Source organism: Globicephala melas, chromosome 1 (genome assembly GCF_963455315.2).
Source record: "Globicephala melas chromosome 1, mGloMel1.2, whole genome shotgun sequence".
NCBI classification, from domain to species: domain Eukaryota; kingdom Metazoa; phylum Chordata; class Mammalia; order Artiodactyla; family Delphinidae; genus Globicephala; species Globicephala melas.
The window spans coordinates 41,116,855-41,139,244 of NC_083314.1; the positions used below are offsets into that span (position 1 = coordinate 41,116,855).

The 22,390-nt window shown below is 37.1% G+C and overlaps 1 protein-coding gene and 1 non-coding gene across 5 annotated transcripts in view; one reads left to right on the forward strand and one right to left on the reverse strand.

Moving 5' to 3' along the window:
* RPS6KC1 (ribosomal protein S6 kinase C1) overlaps window positions 1-22,390 on the forward strand; it is a 216,203-nt gene that overhangs the window by 106,264 nt on the left and 87,549 nt on the right. For all 4 annotated transcript variants that reach the window (XM_030872990.2, XM_030872994.2, XM_030872999.2 and 1 more), the window contains one exon: window positions 19,041-19,156. In XM_030872990.2, coding sequence (XP_030728850.1) covers window positions 19,041-19,156 — 116 coding nt within the window. The remainder of the gene's footprint in view (window positions 1-19,040; window positions 19,157-22,390) is intronic.
* Window positions 17,077-17,149, reverse strand: TRNAG-CCC (transfer RNA glycine (anticodon CCC)). Its single transcript has one exon. It is a non-coding gene; the product is annotated as a tRNA-Gly (tRNA).

Genomic DNA, 22,390 nt, shown 5'->3' on the forward strand with positions numbered 1-22,390 from the left:
CTTCTCTATTGCAGTTCAGTACTTTTTCTTATATAAATATTTCTTAATTTTTTGTATGTCTGTAGTCAATTTCCAGCGTTGTTGTTTTTGATAATTTTGACCAGTTTTGTCTGGGAAGGTTTTCTCCAGTTCCTCTCTCTGATATTCTGGAAGTCCTACCTCCTGTTGTTGCTTGTCTAACAACTTTATAATTTTTTTTCCTGCTCTGCTCTTGCTTGATGTTAATCCATTCTTTCTCTACCAGTAGAGTAGTCTGAGTGATCTTTTAAAAATAGTCTAATCATGCCGGTTTCTTGCATTAAACTCAGTGCTTTGAGGATAAAATCCAAAGATATTATGGTCTACAAGGCTATGAATGATTTGGCTTCTTCCTCCCTCTCCAGGCTCATCTTGAGCCACTCCTCTTCAGTTATTCTTCTTTAGCCACAGTGGCTGCCTTTTACCTCCTGGCAAGCACCAAGGTCTTTTCTGTGTTGGAACCTTCACATAAGCTGTGCTCTGTTTGAGTGTTTTTCTGTGTTGCCTCAGTTGATATCCCCTTGTTCATCAGGTCTCAGTTTCAATGACAGTTCCTCAGTGAAGCCTTTCCTCACCTCTATTAAGACCAGAATAGATTTCTGAATCTTGTTGTCATTGCACACTGTTTTGCTTCAAGTACTTATCATATTTACAATGAAATAATTATTTATGCAATTATTTATTGAATGAATCTCTCTGTTTACTTGTAATGTCCTTGAATGCAAGGAATTTTCTCATTCATCATTGTATCTTCTAGTATAGTGGCTTTTCCGTAGAAAATCCTCTATAAATATTTTTGAATGAGAATAATTCTATTGTTACCTATAAATGGGCACTTGACCGGGGGAAGGAGAAAGCTTGTAGGGAAGGCTTCTGGAGGAGGTGAGAAATAGGTGAAATCTTAAAGTAAGTGTAGTAAATAGTATGCTTTAAGGCAGCTTGTGAAAATGTCAAATAGGCTTAACATGACTCCTGTAGGCACATCAGTACTCCACACAGACATCAGTATATTTGTCCCGAAAGTTTGACAATGTGTAGAATTCAGCCATTTGAAATGACATTAATTATATGCATTATTACATTTATATTTGTAGCTATATAAGTAGTGGGAACTCCGTGTTATTTCTTGCTAATATGACCCTGAGTTTGATTTCTAGCTTTAGTAAATAAGCTTCTGTTTTGGTTCCTTTCCTTGTCTTGGTCTTGTCTTTCCTATTTCAGCATCCTGGGAACTAGCACTCTATTCTGTTTTGATTAGACTCAACCCCAAATTGTCCAGAATTAGCATTTGACCTAAAATGCAAACTTGGCAGCTGGGAAACTGTCATGTGATTTACTCCAATACTTTTCTCATGTTCTTTTTGGGAACAAGGTAGGCATAGACAAACACCTATACTATATTCTAGCAGCTGAATAGACACCTATAGCATATCACAGTAGCTAATAATCAGGGGAAGAATGGAGTAACAACTCAGTTTAGAAATATTTGTATCGGGCTTCCCTGGTGGCGCAGTGGTTGAGAGTCCGCCTGCCGATGCAGGGGACATGGGTTCGTGCCCCGGTCCGGGAGGATCCCACATGCCACGGAGCGGCTGGGCCCGTGAGCCATGGCCGCTGGGCCTGCGCATCCGGAACCTGTGCTCCACAACGGGAGAGGCCACACAGTGAGAGGCCCGCATACCGCAAAAAAAAAAAAGAAATATTTGTATCAAAATAAAGAGTTATATAAGCTTGGACCCAGAAGGGCTAATTCTACATTATCTCTAAAAATTTTGATTGTGAAAATAAACAGAAAAACCTTGTTTCCTAAGAATTCTTTATTACCACAGTTTTTTAATACTACAGGTTTTCACCATAGATGTTTTAAAAGTTGCCCTTTTTAAAAAGAGAAGAGACACTATAAGAATATTATAGGGTTGTGCTTCTTCCTTAATTTCAGATTTTGTTACCTCTGAAAACAGAACTTTAGAGATCGCATACCTTGGGCCTAGAATAATGTCCATCTGAGGATGATTATTGGTATGCAATATTGTTAATGTATAATAATAGTAATAATGGTAATTAAGATGATCTTTTATGTAGTTAGAACTCAAGCAGGATAAATTGAATATGAAGCAGTATGCTTTGGGCAGGTTTTGATTCTTCATTTGTTGGTCTCATGTCAAAGATATATGTGTTTGGTGGTCTAGATGGAAAGAATATCATACATTCAAAAAATAATGAACCTTCTGAACCTCTGATGATCAGGAGGCTCAGCGTACTGCATCCGATGGGCATAAAGTGCTGCCTTCCCACATGATTACAACTGAAGGAAGAAAGTCTGGATGAATCATCTGCTGGCATATGTTTCTTGAATTGTTGGCTATTTTGGTGTTGACTTTTATGTTGAGAGTTTCATGTTTTAATGGCAAAAGTGTTCACTGGAAATTATAGCCTGGAAAAGAGAACCACTTTCCTGCTTCTGCAGAAAGCTAGGTAAGGCATTGATGTGGGGTAAAGTAGCTGTGGAGTTTTATATTCAGATTGTATGAAGAGTAAACAGAGCATCTAAAATAACCACTTGCACATTGCAACAAACACATCATCATTTGCTTAAAAAAGAGTTATAATTACAGTTGACGAAGCATGGACACCATAAAAAATGCATTAGTTTGGCTTGACACATTAATTACCTGTTTTTGCAGATGTTTTTATGTATTGTTGTGTGAACAGTTTACAAAATAATTACAGGAAAGTCATACGGAAAATAAACTAAGTGGGTGGTTTCTCGTCTAAATATTTTCATTCATGTGAATCTGTGTGAGGCACAGCTGCTCTATAGCAAAAGCAGAGATGAGGATTCTCGAGTTTTTTTTTTTTTTTTATTAGATGGTCTCTGTCATCAGTATCACCACATTTTAATATCTTTAGCAGCACAGTTTAAAAACATAAAATGAGAGGGTTGGTTTAATCCCTGTGATTACTGAAAAAAACCTTGATTCTGATCAGAAGAAATGTAGATATCTACGAGTATTTTAAAATAATCCAAACAAAACTAAAATACCCTAAGTGAAAAACTACTGCTATTTCAGTGCTGGCAGGTCGTTAGGCACTTGGGCAAGGATTTAATCATTATTTTGTTTTTACTTGAGTTACATACTTTTACATAATTTACACCTTAAGCTATATCTTAATTAAACATTGAGCTAGTTATAAATTGCATGGAAGTTCAGCTTATTTATTCTCTTTAAGGAAGTATTAAAAATGTAAATCTGCTTTTTCTGAGACGATTATACTGTATTTCTCTTAGTGGTCTCAAAGTGCGTTTCATTTGAAAAATAACCAGATCATTGTGTCATACTTTTACAAACTGTTAAGACACACATTTTCCAAAATTGTAATTGTCAAACGATAGAGTTCATAGGCTTCATTTTATTTTACACAATGATTTATAATTACTTAGAATATCTGTGTTGTATTTTCCTCACGGATACTGTAATGATAATTTTTCATAAAATTAAACCAAATATAGATTCTCTTTTTAGTCCAGCCATGCCACTTCTATGCTATATTCCTTTTTTATGCATTTCACCTGCACAGATGATAAAGACAATAATTATACACATTTTCTGACATGTATTTTATGTGACTATTATGAAAGGCACTAAGTTATAGAAGGAGATAATTGAATCATCTCTAGGTGTGAAGGTATTGTAATCAGACTGTGTAATATTGGTGAAAAATCATTCATTTACTTTTTCATTCATTTGTTTAACAAAATTTTATTGATAGTCTTCTATATGTAATGTCCTATGACAACATTGAAATGACCATAAACACTGAGATGACTATGTGTCTGGAACATAATAGATGTTCAGTAACTATTAGACATCTTTCCTTCTGAAAGGGGTAGGAGAGGCAAGAATAAGTTGTATGGAGAACTTTTTCACTCTTGTGCCTTACTTAAAGAAAGCCAGTTGCTGGGAGGATTTTCTTTGTTATCTTGAAATGGGCTTCACATGTGATATACTCTGGCAGTAGTGCTTGACACATACTTTGAATTGTTTAAATGTGGCGATATGTAATTTTCACCTTAAATCAATCTGAAGAAAGATGGGATGGAGTCTTTTCTAATTCTAGTATACACTAAGGCAATTTAATTTTTAAGGTGGGGACGCATTAATGGAGTCTATGAAACTTACAGAATTGAGGAGAATTAACTGCTTATAATCAGTATTTCTGTTGATCATTTTACATCCTCTCAAAGGAAATGTGATTCCATATCATGACATCAAGAAAACAGTTGTTGAACTGAGTCTTCCATAGATTTGCTGCTTCTCTTAAGATGTCTCTTATAGCTAGTGAAAAATGAGCAAAAGCTTTTGTATGGTTTGGGGGACTTTCCATATTTACCTGTGTGGCAGATAAAAAACTGTAAGGTTATGTGGAGTTTCCTTTCCAGATTTTCCCCTATCTTATTTTTATTCCATCTTATAAGACAAAATTTAGCTTTTTGGTTTTAATTCTTTATTCCCTTTTCCTTCAATATGTCTCTAGCTCCTTTTAATCTTTTTATCGTAATCTTTTAGAAGCCATTTGATTAGAACATAAGGGACACTTAGGGAATTATTGTCATCATCATCATAAGGAACATTTAAGGGATTGTTTATTTATTTACCTTCTTACTTAGAAGAGTTTATTGTCAGAAAGAGACTGTGCAAGCAGTGTTGTTTTGAAGGAATTGAATGATTGGTCTTTTGGGTTCTCCCCCTTTAAAAATGCAAAACAAAAATAGGTTAGGGAGCAGAAAGAAATCGTTGAATCTAAGAGAAGGGTATCTCTGTAGGCATTTAACACACTATGGTCTAACGATGTGTTAGTTTTCACACAGTATTACTGATAGCAGTGTTAAAAAACAAAATTCAAGTGAGTAAATTTGAAGATCTAATTGGCATTATTAATGGATTCATGAATTGGGCAGCATCCTATCTAGCAAGTAGCAGGGAGCTCTAAGGAGCTCCAGAAAAGGAGACGTTTTTAAAGGCAGAAAGCGGGTGGGAAAAGGAAGTCATAAATAAAAATAAGGATTATTTTGAGCAAGGTCACCTTCCTTTGGGGTCAAAAGGGTTTATCATGCATATTATCTCACTGATCCTGACTGAGAAATTCCAGATTGATTGGTTAAGATTCCAATCCTGGGGAAGGTTGAAATTACAGTTAGACTAGGTATTAAGTCTTGGTTTGGTGACATGGGCTTAGCACAAGTGACTCCATTTTGGACCTGTTGTTTCTTTTTCTTTTCTTTTTTTTTTAAATTCTCCCCTTTTGATCAAACTCTTAGCTTAACTGAGAAACGTGATCAAAGTTTAAAGATTATTATGATTATAAAAAAGCAGGATAATTCTCAATGTTTGGGGTGCATTTTGGAGCCATGGTCCCCAAGATCCAAACCAATCAAAATCAAATAAGTCAAAGAACAACTCTGCTGAAGGAGTCAGCTTTTTAACCAAGTGGCTTGCTCAGTGATTTTATGGAATTGAGTTTCAGCTTCCCCAGAAGTGTTGATCCAGGCATAGCAAGTGGTGTTGACCACAGCACAGACAACTCCCTGCTCAGCTAAAAGATAATTAAGGGCTATACTATTATGAGGAAAAATTTTGGCCAGAGAGTCTAAGGATTTTTGGGAGGCAGCTGTTGTTTCAGTAGCAGATAACAGAATATCTTCAAGAATTAAGGAAAATTTTAAAATCACATTCTCAATTACATTTACTTTTGACCAGGGAAGCATGGCCTTGCCAAAGGAAGTGAATTCTGAGTCATGAACATCTCCTGATAGGTCTTTTCTAACTTTCTGATGTAAATCCATGGGAGTTGACCAATGAGGTGACTAGTTCATTTGTGGAAAGTTAGGGGTACAGTTGGGTAACCTAAGAGGCATTGCACAGTTGTACGCTAGCCATCTAGGCGCACATAGGTCCGAGGAGAATGATAACCACCACAAACAAAGACAAAGCCTATTGGGGCACAAACCATTCCCGTTAAAGTGATGCTGCTAATGGACCATTCACAGGGATTGCTGTGTTTACCATTCAAGCCAGAGGTCAGTTAGGATTTCAGTGCATACGGAGAGAAAGTCTTTTAGCCTGAAATAAAGAGTCACCCACCTTGCAAAGACGGGTGCTGCTGGTGAGATCTCTTAGTGAGTGGGAACAGATCTGATCTAGATAATCATGGGAACGTGGGGGGGCAAGTGACCTAAGTTATGTAGGTAATTATGTCTCATTGGGGAAGTACAGTTATAATTGGAGAAAGGTAAAAAATGGTATTTCATGTTCTGGCCACAAGAGTTGAACTTGGTAAGACACTTCTTACTAAGAGGGGGTGAGTGGGGTGTTGATCATAGTTTCCAGTGACATTGGGAATAGAAGAAAAATTGGTCACAGGGAGGACCAGGAGATCTCTAGTATCATGGATAGGTCGGAATCTTTGGTGACAAATCCAGCAGTCTGAGATGTTACTCTGCTTAGTATTGGACTGGGAGATATGGAAATGTTTTTCCAGGCTAATTCCAGAGTAAATGAAAGAAAGACAAGAATAAAGGGTTTCATGTTTGTTAAAATATGAAGTCTTGATCCAGCATCATGGGCAGAAGCAATCTACCTTGATGTCAGCTACTTCTCTTCCTTGACAATTTGATTCAGAGGTCCTTCCTGTCTGTACAGGACCAGAGGTCAGGTGGGGCCTTCTTCAGCTGTGAGACATATATATCTGAGGCTCAAGTCTCTGAAGTTTGACTTCCCTGCCATCTGGGCAGGGAAGAGGACCTGGTTATAGTCCCTTGTAGTCTCTTATAGGAGATTCAATGGCAGCCTTTAAAACAAAGGCTTTAGTGACTTTAAATTAGAAGGGTGGGAGAAAATTAGAAATGTTAGTTTGGAGAGTTGTAGCCAGATATTTGAGGAAACTAGAAGAATTTAGGATCTAGTTCAGTTTATAGGTGTATAACGAAACCTCAAAGACAGTTAACAGGGTTACTCTAAAATAGACAAAGGTGCAAACATAATTTTTCTCCCTACAGTTATCCCCACTTTTTTTTTTTAAGGATAATTACAGTAAAACTAATCAGTTTGCATTAGACTTGGCCTGATTATTTTCATAAGTGCAGCAAGAATAGTGATTGATTGTATAAGTTCTTTTTAAGACTGCTTTGGTGGAACTTTTCATGAGGGATCTCAGATTGAACTCTTAAAAGCCTTTGAGGCTAGGAAGCCAATCCAAGCATCATCACTAGATTTTACCTGCAATACCTACAGTTTGAGTGAAGTCCTCTCTTTTCAAGGTTCCTGGGCCTGTCAGGAAGTATAACCTTCCATACTCAACTGGTAAGGCTGATGGTAACCCTGTAAGTAAGGCACCAGGCCAATTTTTCCAAGCAGTTCCTTAAAGCTGTCTGGTCATATCTGAGTGTATACACATTTCTGTCAAATATGACATTCTAGTTAAAGTCTTGGTAATATAGCCAGTGTTTCCAATTGTGTTCTGTTACAGTGAGAACAGATTCTTATTGAACTTATGCAAATAATGAACTTTATTGCCATGAAAAGAATACTCAGGAGTTTCTGAATTTTGGTGGGATCAAGTAGGGAGAAAAAGTAAATGTTCCACTTTAGTTCACAAATGTATGTTACCAAATTGCTGATAGCTTTAAAAGAAGAGATAAAAGGATTTCCTTAAACCTGGAAAAACAAAAGAACCAGCAATGTTTTAAACAAAAAGTCATAAAAAATTATAATCATCTTCATCAGTTCATTCAGTTCTATGTAATTATTTCTTTTTTTAAATTAATTTTTATTGGAGTATAGTTGCTTTACACTGTAATTAGTTCTTGATCTTCATCTTTTGTTAGCAGTTTTATGAATCCAGTTTTTCCTTAGAGTTCTATAAATTCTTAACCAGTTGGTGTTATTATCTGAAAGTTACCAGAAACTAGTATCCTAGAGTACTTGTCAGAATCCTTTCTAGAAATTTCTCTGAAAAAAGAAACACTTTTGTAGGAACGCTTTAGCAAAAGCATCAGAGTAAAACAATAACCGTCTGTAAATGTCAAAAGACTTAAAATGCCCGTGGTTAAAGATCTGACTAGAGTTCATTACAACGCAGTTGACAAGGGAATTTGGTTATTTCTGTGACACACAACACTTCAAGACAATAACTAGAATTATGACTGATAACATTATCAGATTTATTATTGTGTTATTATAATGTCATTATATGTATTATAATGTTTTATTATAACTGTCAGATATTAACATATATCAGATTTCTAGGAACTTCATACAATTTTCAGAATACTTATATACCTATATAAATAGAACATAAAGAAGGCCTAGTATTTTTATTTCTCAATGCTTCACATGTAATTTAACATATCAAATAAGTCTAATTAGTTTAACATCTATCTTTTTATGAGAAGAGAGAACAAATTTTTGAGATATGCCAGGGGCCCTCTGGAAAAATCCCAACGTTAGAGGTCAGAAAGACTTCTTTTAGAATTTGATTTTTGGGAATTTTGTAAAAAATATCAAACGGTTTAAAAACACTTGGTCAAATAGGGTCATAGGACACTACGAAACAATGCTTATGTATTGAACCAAAGTGACAAAGACTTTACAGGCAAATATAGGTTACATAGTTCAGAGCAAAACTTACTTTTTTTAATATCCAGAGGACTAGGTTTAAGAAATCAAAGACCCGATAAAGACAACAGGGAACATAGGTGATGATTTTAACAGGACACAAGATCTTTGTGTCCCCCACCTCCTCCCTGGCCCTGGCAGATTGTTCAAAAGGTAAAGGAAAACCTTTTATAATCTCTTACTATTAAAAGCAGACCAGTAGTCCAAGAACACTTTGTCCCTTTTAATAGGGAGAAGCTCAAATTCTAATTTTACACCAGCTTACTTTTGGTATTGAAACTTAATCAAGTTCATTCTAATCTTAGCCAGTCCTGATCACACATAAAATTCCTTTTCCTTATTATTTCTAGTAGTTTTAATTACCTACATGAGAATTTTTAACCCTTAGAAACCTTTAATTTCTAGTGAGAACTGGGAAGTAAGCAATTATGAACTATCTTTTACATCAGCATTCTGTGGATTGGCAGATTCATAAATACTTCTTTTAATTTCTAGAAATGTGTTTTGTCATAGACAGTTTCTCAGTGTGGCATAAAACATGCTTATTAATAGACCCAAAATGCCTTGAATTTCTCTGTAAAAAGAAGCAAAAATTAGATAAACCTATGTTCAGTAATTAATCTTTCAGTACTTTACCTTGTTTGGAAGTGATCTAGATACTTAATGACTGTCCGTTAATTTAAGTTAACAAAATTTCAGGTTACCAAAAAGATTTGGAGAAACTATTGGAAAGTTCACCTAAAAACTTTTTATCCTACTGACATCTATTTCATTTACTTGTTTTTAACAATTATGTTTAGACTGCCCACAAAAACTTCATGAGACATTAGACAATGTCAGTCTTCATCCCAAGCCATTTTTCTTGCTGACAAATTTTATAAGAGATAACATGAACTTATTTGATCTTTAGTTGGCCTAGGCTGAATAAAAGGTGTATATCAACATTATTTTTAGTATGATAACTTTAAAGACGTGTCTGTTTTAATTAAATCAACAAACTTAAAATGAGCTTTTAGTTACTAAAGATTATCTCAGATCGAGTGAACCTCAAAACCATTGGGTTAACTTTTCTTATATTTTTAAGAATTTTATGAATACATGATTTATATAAGCACTTAATTTTTTTGTAAGCCAGTTAAATAGAGCTCTAATTTTTTTTTTTTTTTTTTTTTACGGTACACGGGCCTCTCACTGTTGTGGCCTCTCCCGTTGCGGAGCACAGGCTCCGGACGCGCAGGCTCAGCGGCCATGGCTCACAGGCCCAGCTGCTCCGCGGCATGTGGGATCTTCCCAGACCGGGGCACGAACCCGTGTCACCTGCATCAGCAGGCGGACTCTCAACCACTGCGCCACCAGGGAAGCCCCAGAGCTCTTCTATAAGTTAATTTTGGCAATACTATCCGGAGGTAGAAAATATATCTATAACACATGTATATAGACACATGTGAACATGTAGACAGATGCAAACAGGGACCTCATAGCTTCTGTACACTTGGGATTTCTCAATTGCTCAAGTTCCAAGTGACCTACCCTCTGTCCCCCTTCCCCCTCTTTTTTTTTTTTAACTGATAAGAACTACCTCTCTGAAGTTTGTACTTTAATATTTACATCTCAAAGACACAAGAAAAGAATGCAAGTTACAAGTCTTTTAAGATAAATAGAGGAGGTTTGGGGAATGGAAAAAGGAATAGGTGAATTTTGGACTGCCTCTAGAGCTGCATTTCTAGTTTTGCAAAGATTTGTAAGATAAGGACAGTTAATCTCAGTTACACAAGGAATTGGGTTGTTATTTAAATGACATCATAGGTTGATCCACCCATAAGTCCTTTTATAAGGGCTTTAGAAGTTTTTTCTTTCCTGCTGGGAACATTATTTTAGTTTCGGGAAGAAGGCCTTAAAAAACAGTTATTAGCAGACTCCGTATATTAGCTTCCAGTTTGGCCAACTTTTGACCACAGAGCTACTTAAAATAAAAAAACAAATCTTGTCAGTTTTCAGCTTAGATAAACAGTAAATATTTCTGGCAGTATTGACCAACCCCTTGGACTTAAGAGGTATCCCCTAATTGGGTGCAAAAGATACTTTATTTTTCTCTTTATTGGGTACTACAGACAGAGATCCAGAATTGACTCTGGTAATAATTCTCACCCTCAACTGGCTTCTGCCAGTTTTTCCAGGATCCCACCTGCAAGCTCTGAGTGGGGTTTAAGTGGAGAATGTATCTCTGATATTTACCAGAATTTGGCAAGGTTTTAAATTAATTTTTAATTTCCGTTTCCCCTTGGTTGTTTAAGGGAATGATGTAGCAATTTACCAGAAAATCCTCAGTCTCATTACCTCTGAGAGAGACCCTTACAGGGTCTTTCTTTCAAAGGCATAGGGGTTCCTGTATGGCCATTAACTTGACGGACTTTTGTTTATGGCCTTGTAGTCTCTTCAGAGTGGAAAGACAATTCAAACAGAAGATTACTAGAATGAGTACTTGATAAAGGAAGACAGAGGGGGCAGTAGGAGTTGTGTCTGTCTTTTTTTTTTTTAATACATTTATTTATTTATTATTTATTTATTTTTGGCCGTGTTGGGTCTTCGTTGCTGCACACGGGCTTTCTCTAGTTGCACTGAGCGGGGGATACTCTTCATTGCGGTGCACGGGCTTCTCATTGTGGTGGCTTCTCTTGTTGCGGAGCAGGGGCTCTAGGCGTGTGAGCTTCAGTAGTTGTGGCGCGCAGGCTCAGTAGTTGTGGCGCGCAGGCTTTAGAGTGCAGGCTCAGTAGTTGTGGCACACTGGTTTAGTTGCTCCGTGGCATGTGGGATCTTCCCGGACCAGGGCTCGAACCCTTGTCCCCTGCATTGGCAGGCAGATTCTTAATCACTGCACCACCAGGGAAGTTCTGTGTCTGTCTTATACTCCTTTGTTTTAGGTACCTCTTGTGTCTTTAATTTTTTGTTAGCTTTTTGTAATGAAACTTTCAATAAAGTTCTTTTGGCATTTCGAAGCCTTTGGAAGCTACTGCATACCAGTTAAAATATGTATCCTATTCTGTTTGTTTAATTGGGGAACTCTTACTTTTAAGTGCACTTCTTAAGTGAATGATCTTGTCTAATTGGAATGTTCCCCATAATGGCCACTGTAATTCTGGGTTGTTTTTAGTAATATTTTGCCATTTTTGTAGATATCTGCAGTTTCCAGGATTGTAGTTGTTAGACATGAGATAAGCAGGTATGCCAGAAGGGTGTGCTTAACTCTTTGGATTTTAAGGATCCCATTATTGTTTTTATTTTTTTAGCTAGGCCTTTGGGTCTCTTGGAGCCAAACTAATACCTAAGAGGGGTGTGTCATAGGGTTGGGGATTATGTGGTGTTTTACAGTGTACCTCTATGCGTGGAAATTTTCTTAAGGTTGGCAAGTGACTGAGTGTCAGTAACCCATTCTGTGACCAACTTATCCTAACTTGGGAGTCTTTGAGTTAGGTGGTGGGTATTCTAACAGATCTTAAATGCTCAACCCTTATGCATCAATTTTGAGGCTGTTTTGACTTCTGAGATTCCTATTAGCATTTAGCCTTTATCTACATAAAGTAAGGCAAAAAAATGTGTACCTTAGTATATACTGAGTCCTAACCAAGAAAAGGCCCTGTGTGTACCATACCAGTTCCCCAATGTGGGATGTGGGACCTTGGACTGGGGAAAGCATTGAACCAGCAGATCTCAACAAATGTGGGCTGTGGACTGGGGGCCCCACATAAATAGGGAACTGCATATTGCCACTAACAGTACCTAAGTGGATCCTGGGACAGAATTAAGGGTTGGGGGTTCCACTCAAAAACCTGGGAATTGCAGTCCATGATAAAGCTAGGGACCTGGGTTCCAGGCAGAACTGTCCACCAGCTCAAGCTGTCTTGCTCTGTAAAGGAAAGCCAGTTATATCTGAAGCTTGATGCAAAGAGAAAGGAGCTCAGAATTGAGAGAAACTTACCGCTGAAAGAAAGACAGTGAACGCAAAAAGGGGTTCACAGATACCACACCTGTCTTTCTTGTCCTCGAATGCCATCAGAAGTTTGTTCACTTTGGACCCTGACACTGACACCATATCTGTTAAAAGACAAAATCCAGCTGAGTAAATTTGAAGATCTAATTGACTTTATTGATTCCTGAACCGGGCAGCATCCCATCTAGCAAGTAGAAAGGAGCTCCACAGAGCTCCAGAAAAGGAAAGGTCTTTAAAGCCAAAGAGGGGATGGGACAAGGAAGTCATAAACAAAAAAAGATTATTTTGAGCAGTACACCTTCCTCTGGGAGACAAAAACGTTTATTGGCTGGTTACCTCCCTGGTGCTGACGAGGAAGTTCCAGACTGACTGGTTAAGATTCCAGTCCTGGGGAAGGTTGAAACTGCGATTAAGTTAGGTATTCTAAAGTTTGGTGACATGGGCTTAGTGGCTCCATTTTGGGCTGTTTGTTCCTTTTTTTTTTGCGGTACGCGGGCCTTTCACTGTTGTGGCCTCTCCCGTTGCGGAGCACAGGCTCCGGACGCGCAGGCTCAGCGGCCATGGCTCACGGGCCCAGCTGCTCCGCGGCATGTGTAATCTTGCCTGACCGGGGCACGAACCCGTGTCCCCTGCATCGGCAGGCGGACTCTCAACCACTGCACCACCAGGGAAGCCCTGTTTCTTTTTTTAATGGCAGAAAAACTGCGTAAACAACATTGAAAGCAATTATAGTTGAGGCAATGCCTGGGCACAACTGTTATCGTGACTATTGCTTTTACTATTCTCTGGTGACTCTTTGAACTTCTAGGTTTCACATGACACTTAGTTTAGAAAAAACATTAATGGGGGTTGGTTAAATGCAAATGGGAAGCAGATTCCCTGACTGACCAGGTTTGTTATTCACGGAAAGGCTGATGGCTCTAGATTTGTGGGTGATGTGTAGAACCGTAAATTACAGTTTTTCTCAAGGTTGCCTTTTGTTGTCAGAACACTTAGCATAAGTCAGAAATGGTAGGCTTTACCTGAAAAGAACAAAAAACCCATTGAATATAATAAATCAGCACTTAAAAAAAAACTCTAACCACCAAGGCTATCTCAAACAGGCATATATTCTTTTACGTGACTGAAGTTGTTTAAAAAAAAAAAAAGGAAGCACCAACAAACAAAAACTTATCCCAGCAAACCCAGGTTGATTTGGATGTTCTTCCTAATGTGATAAATCTGAATGAAAACCAAGCATGCTTGACCAAGAGTAAAGTGATAGAGCCTCCAGTAGGGCCTACTGGAGAGTGTGGAGTAGAGATAGGAATATAAGATGTGACTAAGTAGAGTCTTATATGGGGATTAAATTCTGTGCATGTGGAGACAATCAAGTATGGTCAAAATACTCTTGAAAATCCCTTAAAATTTCCCATAAAGTACAAATGTAGACATACTGGCTTTCAAGAAGTCTGACGTGGCCAGTTCTTCCTTTAACATTGCTTTTCTTTTGTTGAATCAATGATGAGGCAGTAGCTATATTCTTTTTAGTGACTAAGGGTAGAATAACAGAATTGGAAGAATTAACTTTTTATTCTAGTTCGTGAAACTGATTTTCATTATTTCTGTGAGTAAAAATGCCTTTTTTTTTTTTTTTAATTGGTAAATGAATAAGGACCTTTGTTTTCCAAGGAAATCCTTGGGTTACAAGGATGTTTGAGAGCCCACTTTTTCTCAGAGAGGCCCATTCTCTTTTATATAGTGTGAAATTTGTACCTCTTCATAGCTCTGATTTTCTCGTGTGCCTGTCTATCTTCTTCAGTCTTTCCTTCTCTCTGATTCTACTCTATCTTGTCTGATAGGCTCCTGCCTCAACTCCTTACCTTTATTTTCTCTTCATCTTTGTTCCCATACTCGCTTGTACTTGTCCTGTGCTCTGTATTTTTCTTGCTCTACTCAGTAACAGTAGAATAATCGAATTCAAATTCAGTTACCTGAAGTGTGGTAGCATAAGATCTGGTTTAGGTTTAGGCTCTTATTTAACTTTGTGACTGAGAAAGGCATTTCACATCCCTGAGCCTCAATTTCCTTAGTTATAAAAGGAAGGTAATATATTAAATGAATTAGATATAGTGAAGGAGTACCAAATGGTGATGGTCTCTTGGGTAAATTAGAATTTCACAATTCTATTATCTATAGATTGTGCCTTCTATAATAACTTCTCTTAGTAAATTGAGTCAGGGTTGGTGCTCTGGACTGCTGGATAGCAGTTTTCAAAAATTTTCAATGACAGCTTTGAAATTGCTCATTTCTATTCAGCTACACTCTCTTCTTTCATGAATCACACTTTATAATCACCCTAATTCTATTCTTTCTCTTGATCTGGGGTAAAGAAATATGGGTTGACACGATATATAAAGATAAGACATCTTTTATGGTACACCAGAACTTTTTGACATAAAGGTTAGTAAATAAATAATGGAAGCAGTTTTTCTCTTTTGAATGCCAAAGCACAGTGGAAATTCTTGTTCTGTCTGAATGATTAACAGAAATGTAGAGAACTTATTGAAGGTATTGGTTTATCTTCAGGTAGAATTTTTATTTTTTTAAAAGATTTTTTGATGTGGACCATTTTTAAAGTCTTTATTGAGTTTGTTACGATATTGCTTCTGTTTTATGTTTTGGCTTTTGGCCCCGAGGCATGTGGGATCTTAGCTTCCCTACCAGGGATTGAACCTACACCCCCTGCATTGGAAGGTGAAATCTTAACCACTGGACCACCAGGGAAGTCCCTAGGTAGAATGTTAAATACGTATCCATTTTTAAAAGCATTTATTAAGTGTCTCCCTAGATATATTACTGAAGAAATAATAGCCACATGACCTAATATGGGATTAAAAGTTGAATTCCAGGTAACCTAGTTTCCTTGAAAAATAATCATTATATGCTGCGTGTGTGTCTTAAAATGAAGATTAAGAAATTAAGGCGGTTAGAGTCAAAAATTTTGATCAAGTAAAATCTCTTTAAAGTCATATTTATGAATAAGTTGATTACTTGGAATTATTCTGGAAATCGATAGATGAATCTTTTCTTTCTGGTACTCAAAAACCTTAGTAAGTATCCTGCAGCAGAAATCTGCAAGAGGTGGTTTTCATCCTTGGCTGCCGCTATTGATCAGCAGTGCTTGTGACCTACTTTTAAGGGGCTGATAAGGAAGGAGGCATAGTATGTATATTTAAGGTTACATTTAAAAAGCCTTCCAGTATTTCCATCACTTCGTTGTTGTTTCCATGGAAGCGGAACCACTATCATCAGCAGGAGTCCATTTCAACTGCTGGCTTCCGGTTCTTGTTTCTCTGTTACTATGGTGACTGCCTCGAAAGCAACAGAAATACCAAAAGTTTAAAAAGCAGAAATTTGATTACAAAATATTTTTTTTGTTTGTTTTTGTTTTTGTTTTGCGGTAACGCGGGCCTCTCACTGTTGCGGCCCCTCCCGTTGCGGAGCACAGGCTCCGGACACGCAGGCTCAGTGGCCATGGCTCACGGGCCCAGCCGCTCCGCGGCATGTGGGATCTTCCCGGACCGGGGCACGAACCCGTGTCCCCTGCATCAGCAGGCGGAGTCTCAACCACTGCGCCACCAGGGAAGCCCTCAAGTTGATTTTTTTGAAAAAGAAAAATTTGAAGTTTTATTAAAGCTTAATGACACTGAATTAAATAGAAAAAAACCCTAAATTGCCATAGTTTCTGTTAGAGTTGAGCCTAAGAAGAACCAAAAATTCTAAATGGGGATTTAAATTAGGGCTTGAAAGGTATAACCTGCAATGAGAAGAGCTAATGATAATGGGAGTAGCAGTTGGAGTCTATGAGCAATAAGCTCAAAACTAAGAATGAGCAGTGTGTTGAAGTAGTGAATGTTTCTTATTTATGTGGCACATTTTATCTTCAAAATATGTTATAGTTAGGTGATTTTCACAGATTATATCCATTTTTCAACCGAGTAAAAATAAAAACCTTGGGTTTAGAAATTAAGTAAATTTTAAGGACAGAGGCAGGAAGCAATACTGACATTTTATTTGAGGTTTGAGGAGTTGGAGAGTTAATAAATATAGATTGTTCCCACAGTTAAAAGGCAGTAGAGATCCCCATCCCTCACCAAGACCAGTTATATTTGTGAATTACTACTCATAAAGGAGAGAAGAGATGGAGTTGTAAGATAAAAGCTGTGAAAGGAAAGGTATATAAGCAAATTTGCAACCCCAACTTTGTTGCAATTTTTCTTTTCTTTTTAAAAAATATTTATTTATTTATTAGGCTGCACTGGGTCTTAGTTGTGGCACGCAGGATCTTCGTTGTGGTATGCGGGATCTTTAGTTGAGGCATGAGAACTCTTAGTTGCGGCATGTGGGATCTAGTTCCCTGACCAGGGATCGAACCTGGGCCCCCTGCATTGGGAGTGCAGAGTCTTAGCCATTGGACCACCAGGGAAGTCCCTGTACTTTTTCTTAGAGGTCTGTATTCACTCAGCGTTCTTTGGTTTACATGTGACAAAATCCACTACCTTAGGGAACAAATGGCAGGATTGTAGGTTCAACTGAAACCAGGGACCCCAGTCACATTAGGTTTTCTTTTTTGGTCTCTCGTATTTGTGTCTCTTTTTTTGCTTTGGCAGAAACTATGGCTGCTGGCCATAGTTTCTATAGAAACTATGGCTGCTGGCACTTCCCACTCTCTTATTTCCAGCGTCAATAACACAGAAAGACTGATTGGTCCAGTTTATGTTGGGCCAATTTCTCCCTTCTCCATCTGTGGCCAAGAGGATGGGGTTCTATGGTTGGCCCTGCTGTGACAGGGAGGCTCACCCTTGGCTGCCAAGTAGTGACTAGAGGGGCTGAGATGTGAAATAAGGTAGCAGCTTTCATTCAAACCATGTTGTTAAGGGTTAGTAGTGGTTGGGGGAAGAGGTGGAGGAGTTTGAAGGGGAGGAGAAAGGGGCATTTCCCAGAAGAAATAGAAGATGTTGTTCCAGGCAGAAATAAGAAGAGGTTTTCCCGCCTGTAGAAAAATATTTTTCTCTTGGGGAAAAATATCTGCTTTATTGTAATTCAGTTCACTTCTAATTCAGGAAACCAGGTGACATTATTGTGTAGGATTTGGTTTTGAGAGAAAAACCAAGATTGAAAACCTTTACAACTTATTGCTTCCTATAGCACTGGCTCTGTTGTAGTACCTTTTATATATGTTGTCTCCTTTAATCTCTACAGTCATTTGAGGTATATATTTCCATTTTAGAGAATGAGGAAGAGGTTCACAGAGTTGAGATGACTTATCATCGGACACATGACTAACGAGAGACAGAGCCAGAATTCAGATAACCAGGGTTTCTGGAATATAATCCAGGGTACTGTCCACTGTGTGATACTTACATTTTGGTTAACTTCATTCAGAAGATGCATAGGGTGAATTATAAAAACAGTACTGTGTATTAAGTGCTTTGATAAAAATGAGTCATGAATAGTATTGAATATTATTTATGCTAGGAACCTTAGACATCATATAGTACAGTGGTTTCAGACTTTTTGACTTTCAGCCATGGAATCCTTTCTTCAAATGAAATGTTATATTATAGTCGAGTATATATATAAAATGGGTAAAAGCATAGGATCATCCCACTCTGGAGAGGAGAGATCCAGGAGTATAACACCTCCTTTTTGAGATCTTTTCTTAGAGGCCACTTTGAATACCCTTTCCTTAGGGAAACTGAGAGCCAGACAGGGTAAATGATCCTTGTTCACTTTCACATAATATATTACAAGGATTTAAATCACATTATTGTTTTCAGTTGTAAGGTGGGTGACAATTTGTTATTAATGAATAAACCCTGATGCTTGCAAAAATCAGAGTGAATTTAGAGTTACCCTAAATAATTTTATTCTCCAGTTTGGTGGTACTTTTATAGCATATCACATCCATGTCACAGCTTTTATTAAATGTCTCTTGCACTTAGTCCTATTTGTTGAGTTGGACAATCGTATACTGTTTGGGCTAGGCTGGTCTCTTGTCCACAGAGCTTTTTACATTACATTCTTTATATATCGGCTCCTCTTATAAAATACATCAAGTTCTCTATACATATTTAAACAGGCGTTTCAGAATTTAGATAAATGAAATTCATCTGGAGACCTTGCTGATATGAATAACTTTAGACCTTGCTGATATGAATAACTTTGATGTCTGTTCCAATTTTGATCTCTCCCTTCTTTTCAGTTAGAAATGTGAACAAGTGGTAAATTGGGTAAAAAGAAGTTATATCTTCAGTTTGGATTAAAGAAAGTTTATTTATTTTTCACATGTCCTGATTTCTGTTTTTTCCTTTTAGGAGAGTCAAGCCCTACTCGTCGAGAAGCTGTGAAGAGAAGAACCGCAGAATATCTCATGCGAGCAGAGAGTCTCTCTAGCCTTTATGTGAAACCTCAACTTGATGATGTATCTCAGGTATGTCTTATGTTTCATTTTATATTTTCTTTAGCCATTTTTGCTGTTTTGTCTCTCAGTTTTATTTCTAACTAGAATGTTTGAGCATTTTGGTCTTTGGAATTTTATCAGTGATTTTCTTACAAGGTGTTGGTGAGAAGAAAAGCATTAAAGCAAACCACCAAAAGTGGAATAAAATGGGACTCACTTTCTCCTTCTCTTTCTCGGCCCTTTATTCTTTACTCCATCCCTAATATCACCATGTGTAGAATGACAGTAATTTATACTGAATTTTATTTGAAAATTTTAAAGTTAAGTTATGATTCTTATACTATTCCTGCACCGTTTATTGATTCATGCTAAAACTGATTATTTAAGCATAAGTCCTACAAGTAGCAGCTATAGATTACCTAGAATTATAAAGGTATAATTCTAACAGGGATATTTAGGTTATTTGGGGCTACCCCTAGTCTTGTCTGGAAAGCAGGTGAATGTTTAAAACATTAGAAACATTTTGGTTTATCATTACTGTTTTTATGTTATGTCCATCTGGATTTGGCAAATTTCTGGAAGAAATTTGTCTGTTTTTTTCTTTTTTACTTTATATGGAACTAAGTTTTTTTTTCTGATGCAATTTAAGACTTATACCTTCTAGAGGTGGGAGAAAGTGTTTATTTTCTTAATTGATCTAAGAGGCAGGCAGGCTTGTTCACATCTCAACTCTGTCCCTTGAAGCCATGGAAGATTGGACAAGGTACTTAACTCCACCTCTTAGCTTCAGTTTCTACATCTGAATGATGAGGATAATAGTAATTCCTTGCTAGGTTGTAGTTAGGATTAAATGAGTTAAAAAAAAAATCACTCATATGTGGATGCACACGTACATACACATGTGAACATTCAAGTGCCTACCTCATAAAAAGGCCAGCCTATAAGCCAAGCTTTTTAGACTAGCTTAATAAGCATTAGCCCTATTTTTCATCTCTCCTCATATATTGCTTTATATACCTTTTCCCACATTTTTAAATGCTTTTTATACTTTCTGAAAATTATAAAATGTCTCAATTTTCTAGTTTGAAAATAGCCCATTATTTAATCTTGGTTCATTGGACAACTAAAACTTTTTTTGCTGCTTTTCTGAGGCCTTTTCATTTTCTGTGTGCCCTTTTAAAACATACAGTTATCAGAACTGTACTTTTAGTATAAGAATTTTTGTTTTTAAGCATTTGGCCAATCTTTTTAGAACAAAAACGTATATTCCAACTTTGAAGTAATATACTTTCGTTACTTGTTCTAACATAACGAATGTATTTAAGTAAGACAGCTGCTGACTCATTTTCAGATTGTTAATTACTGTGACTCTCTGTATTCTGTTTGCTGATCTTTTCCTGTTTTCTTTCATAATTGTTTCAATTATATTATTTCCTTTAATGTTTCACTATTGAATTTTATTTTTAATTTTTAAAATTAAAAACTATTTTTATTGAAGTATAATTGACTTATATTAGTTTCAGGTGCACAACATAGTGATTCAATATTTTTATACATTACAAAATGGTCACCATGGTAAGTCTAGTTATCATGTGTTACCATATAAAGTTATTACAATACTATTGACTATATTCCTTATGCTGACTTATTTACTTTGTAACTGGAAGTTTGTACCTCTTAATCTCCCACACCTGTTTCACTCACACCCTCTCCCTGCTCTGGCAACCACCAGTCTGTTCTCTGTATTTATGAGTCTGTTTCTGTTTTGTTATGTTTATTCATTTGTTTTGTCTTTTAGATTCCACATGTAAGTGGAATCATACAATATTTGTTTTTCCCTGACACTTAGCCTAATACCTAATACCCTCTAGGTCCAGTCACTTTGCAAATGGCAGGATTGAGTTTTATCTTTTTTAAAAATAAATTTATTTATTTATTATTTATTTATTTTTGTCTGTGTTGGGTCTTTGTTGCTGCACATGGGCTTTCTCTAGCTGCGGTGAGCGCGCGTTACTTTTCGTTGTGGTGCGTGGGCTTCTCTTCGCGGTGTCTTCTCTTGTTGTGGAGCACGGGCTCTAGGTGCGCAGGCTTCAGTAGTTGTGGCACGCGGGCTCAGTAGTTGTGGCGCACGGGCTTAGTTGCTCTGTGGCATGTGAGATCTTCCCGGATCAGATATCGAACCCATGTCCCCTGCATTGGCAGGCGGATTCTTAACTACTGCGCCACCAGGGAAGTCCCTGAATTTTATCATTTTTAAATGGAATATTTATCTAAACATTACTTTGAATCTGATTCTTATTTTCTGTGGAGTTGGCAACCTACCCTGTGTGCTATCCTGATGCGTATATTCTCCATCCATTTTGGGGGATACTCATAAATGTAGTAAATAGGATGCGCCTCTGTGAACTTTTACTAAATCCATCTTGTATATAAATACAGTTGATCCTTGAACAACATGGGTTTGAACAGTGCGGGTTCACTTACACGTGGATTTCTTTCAGCAGTAAATACTGCAGTACTACACAGTCCATGGTTGAATCCATGGATACAGGAGGAATTGTGGATACAGAGGGCTACTATAAGTTATATTAGGATTTTCAACTGTGGGGAGATTTGGCACCCCAACCCCGTATTATTCAAGGGATAACCATATTCTAAAAGTTTTAGGGAGTCAAAATCAGCAGTATTCTGTTCTTTCTATTAATGTTAACTTTGAATGTTCTACTTATACTTACTCATTCAAACTCTCCATTTATGTATCCCCTGTTACAGTTCCCCACAGTCATTTTATGGAGCAATAATTTATTAGGCAAATAAATATATAAAGCCTGCTGTATAGCTTTTGACTTGGAGAAAGGAACCATGAAGTATATCAGTCAGAATTTTCCTTCAAGCATAGCTTCAAATGAAAATAAAACAAAAAGAGATCTAGTATAGGAAAGCTGATTGTATTAGATTTATATAAATTCATTAAGCCTCTGTTATGACTCTGCATGTATACAGTATCAAACTAGATATACTTTGGAGTTATATTAAAGATATGACACAGTCTCTGCTCTTGCAAACCCTAAAGCATAATTGAGGACCCAAAATATGTACGTAATTGAGGAAACAAAAGTTAGAGAGGATTGTGAGAGCCATGTAGAATAATGGAAACTTGTATCAGGAAGGGTTAAAAAGGGGTACCTAGTGAATCAGATTTGATATGCTAGGATTTTTTTTCAGTTCTTAGGCAAGGAGGTTAGAGAAGAGTTTTTCCTGATA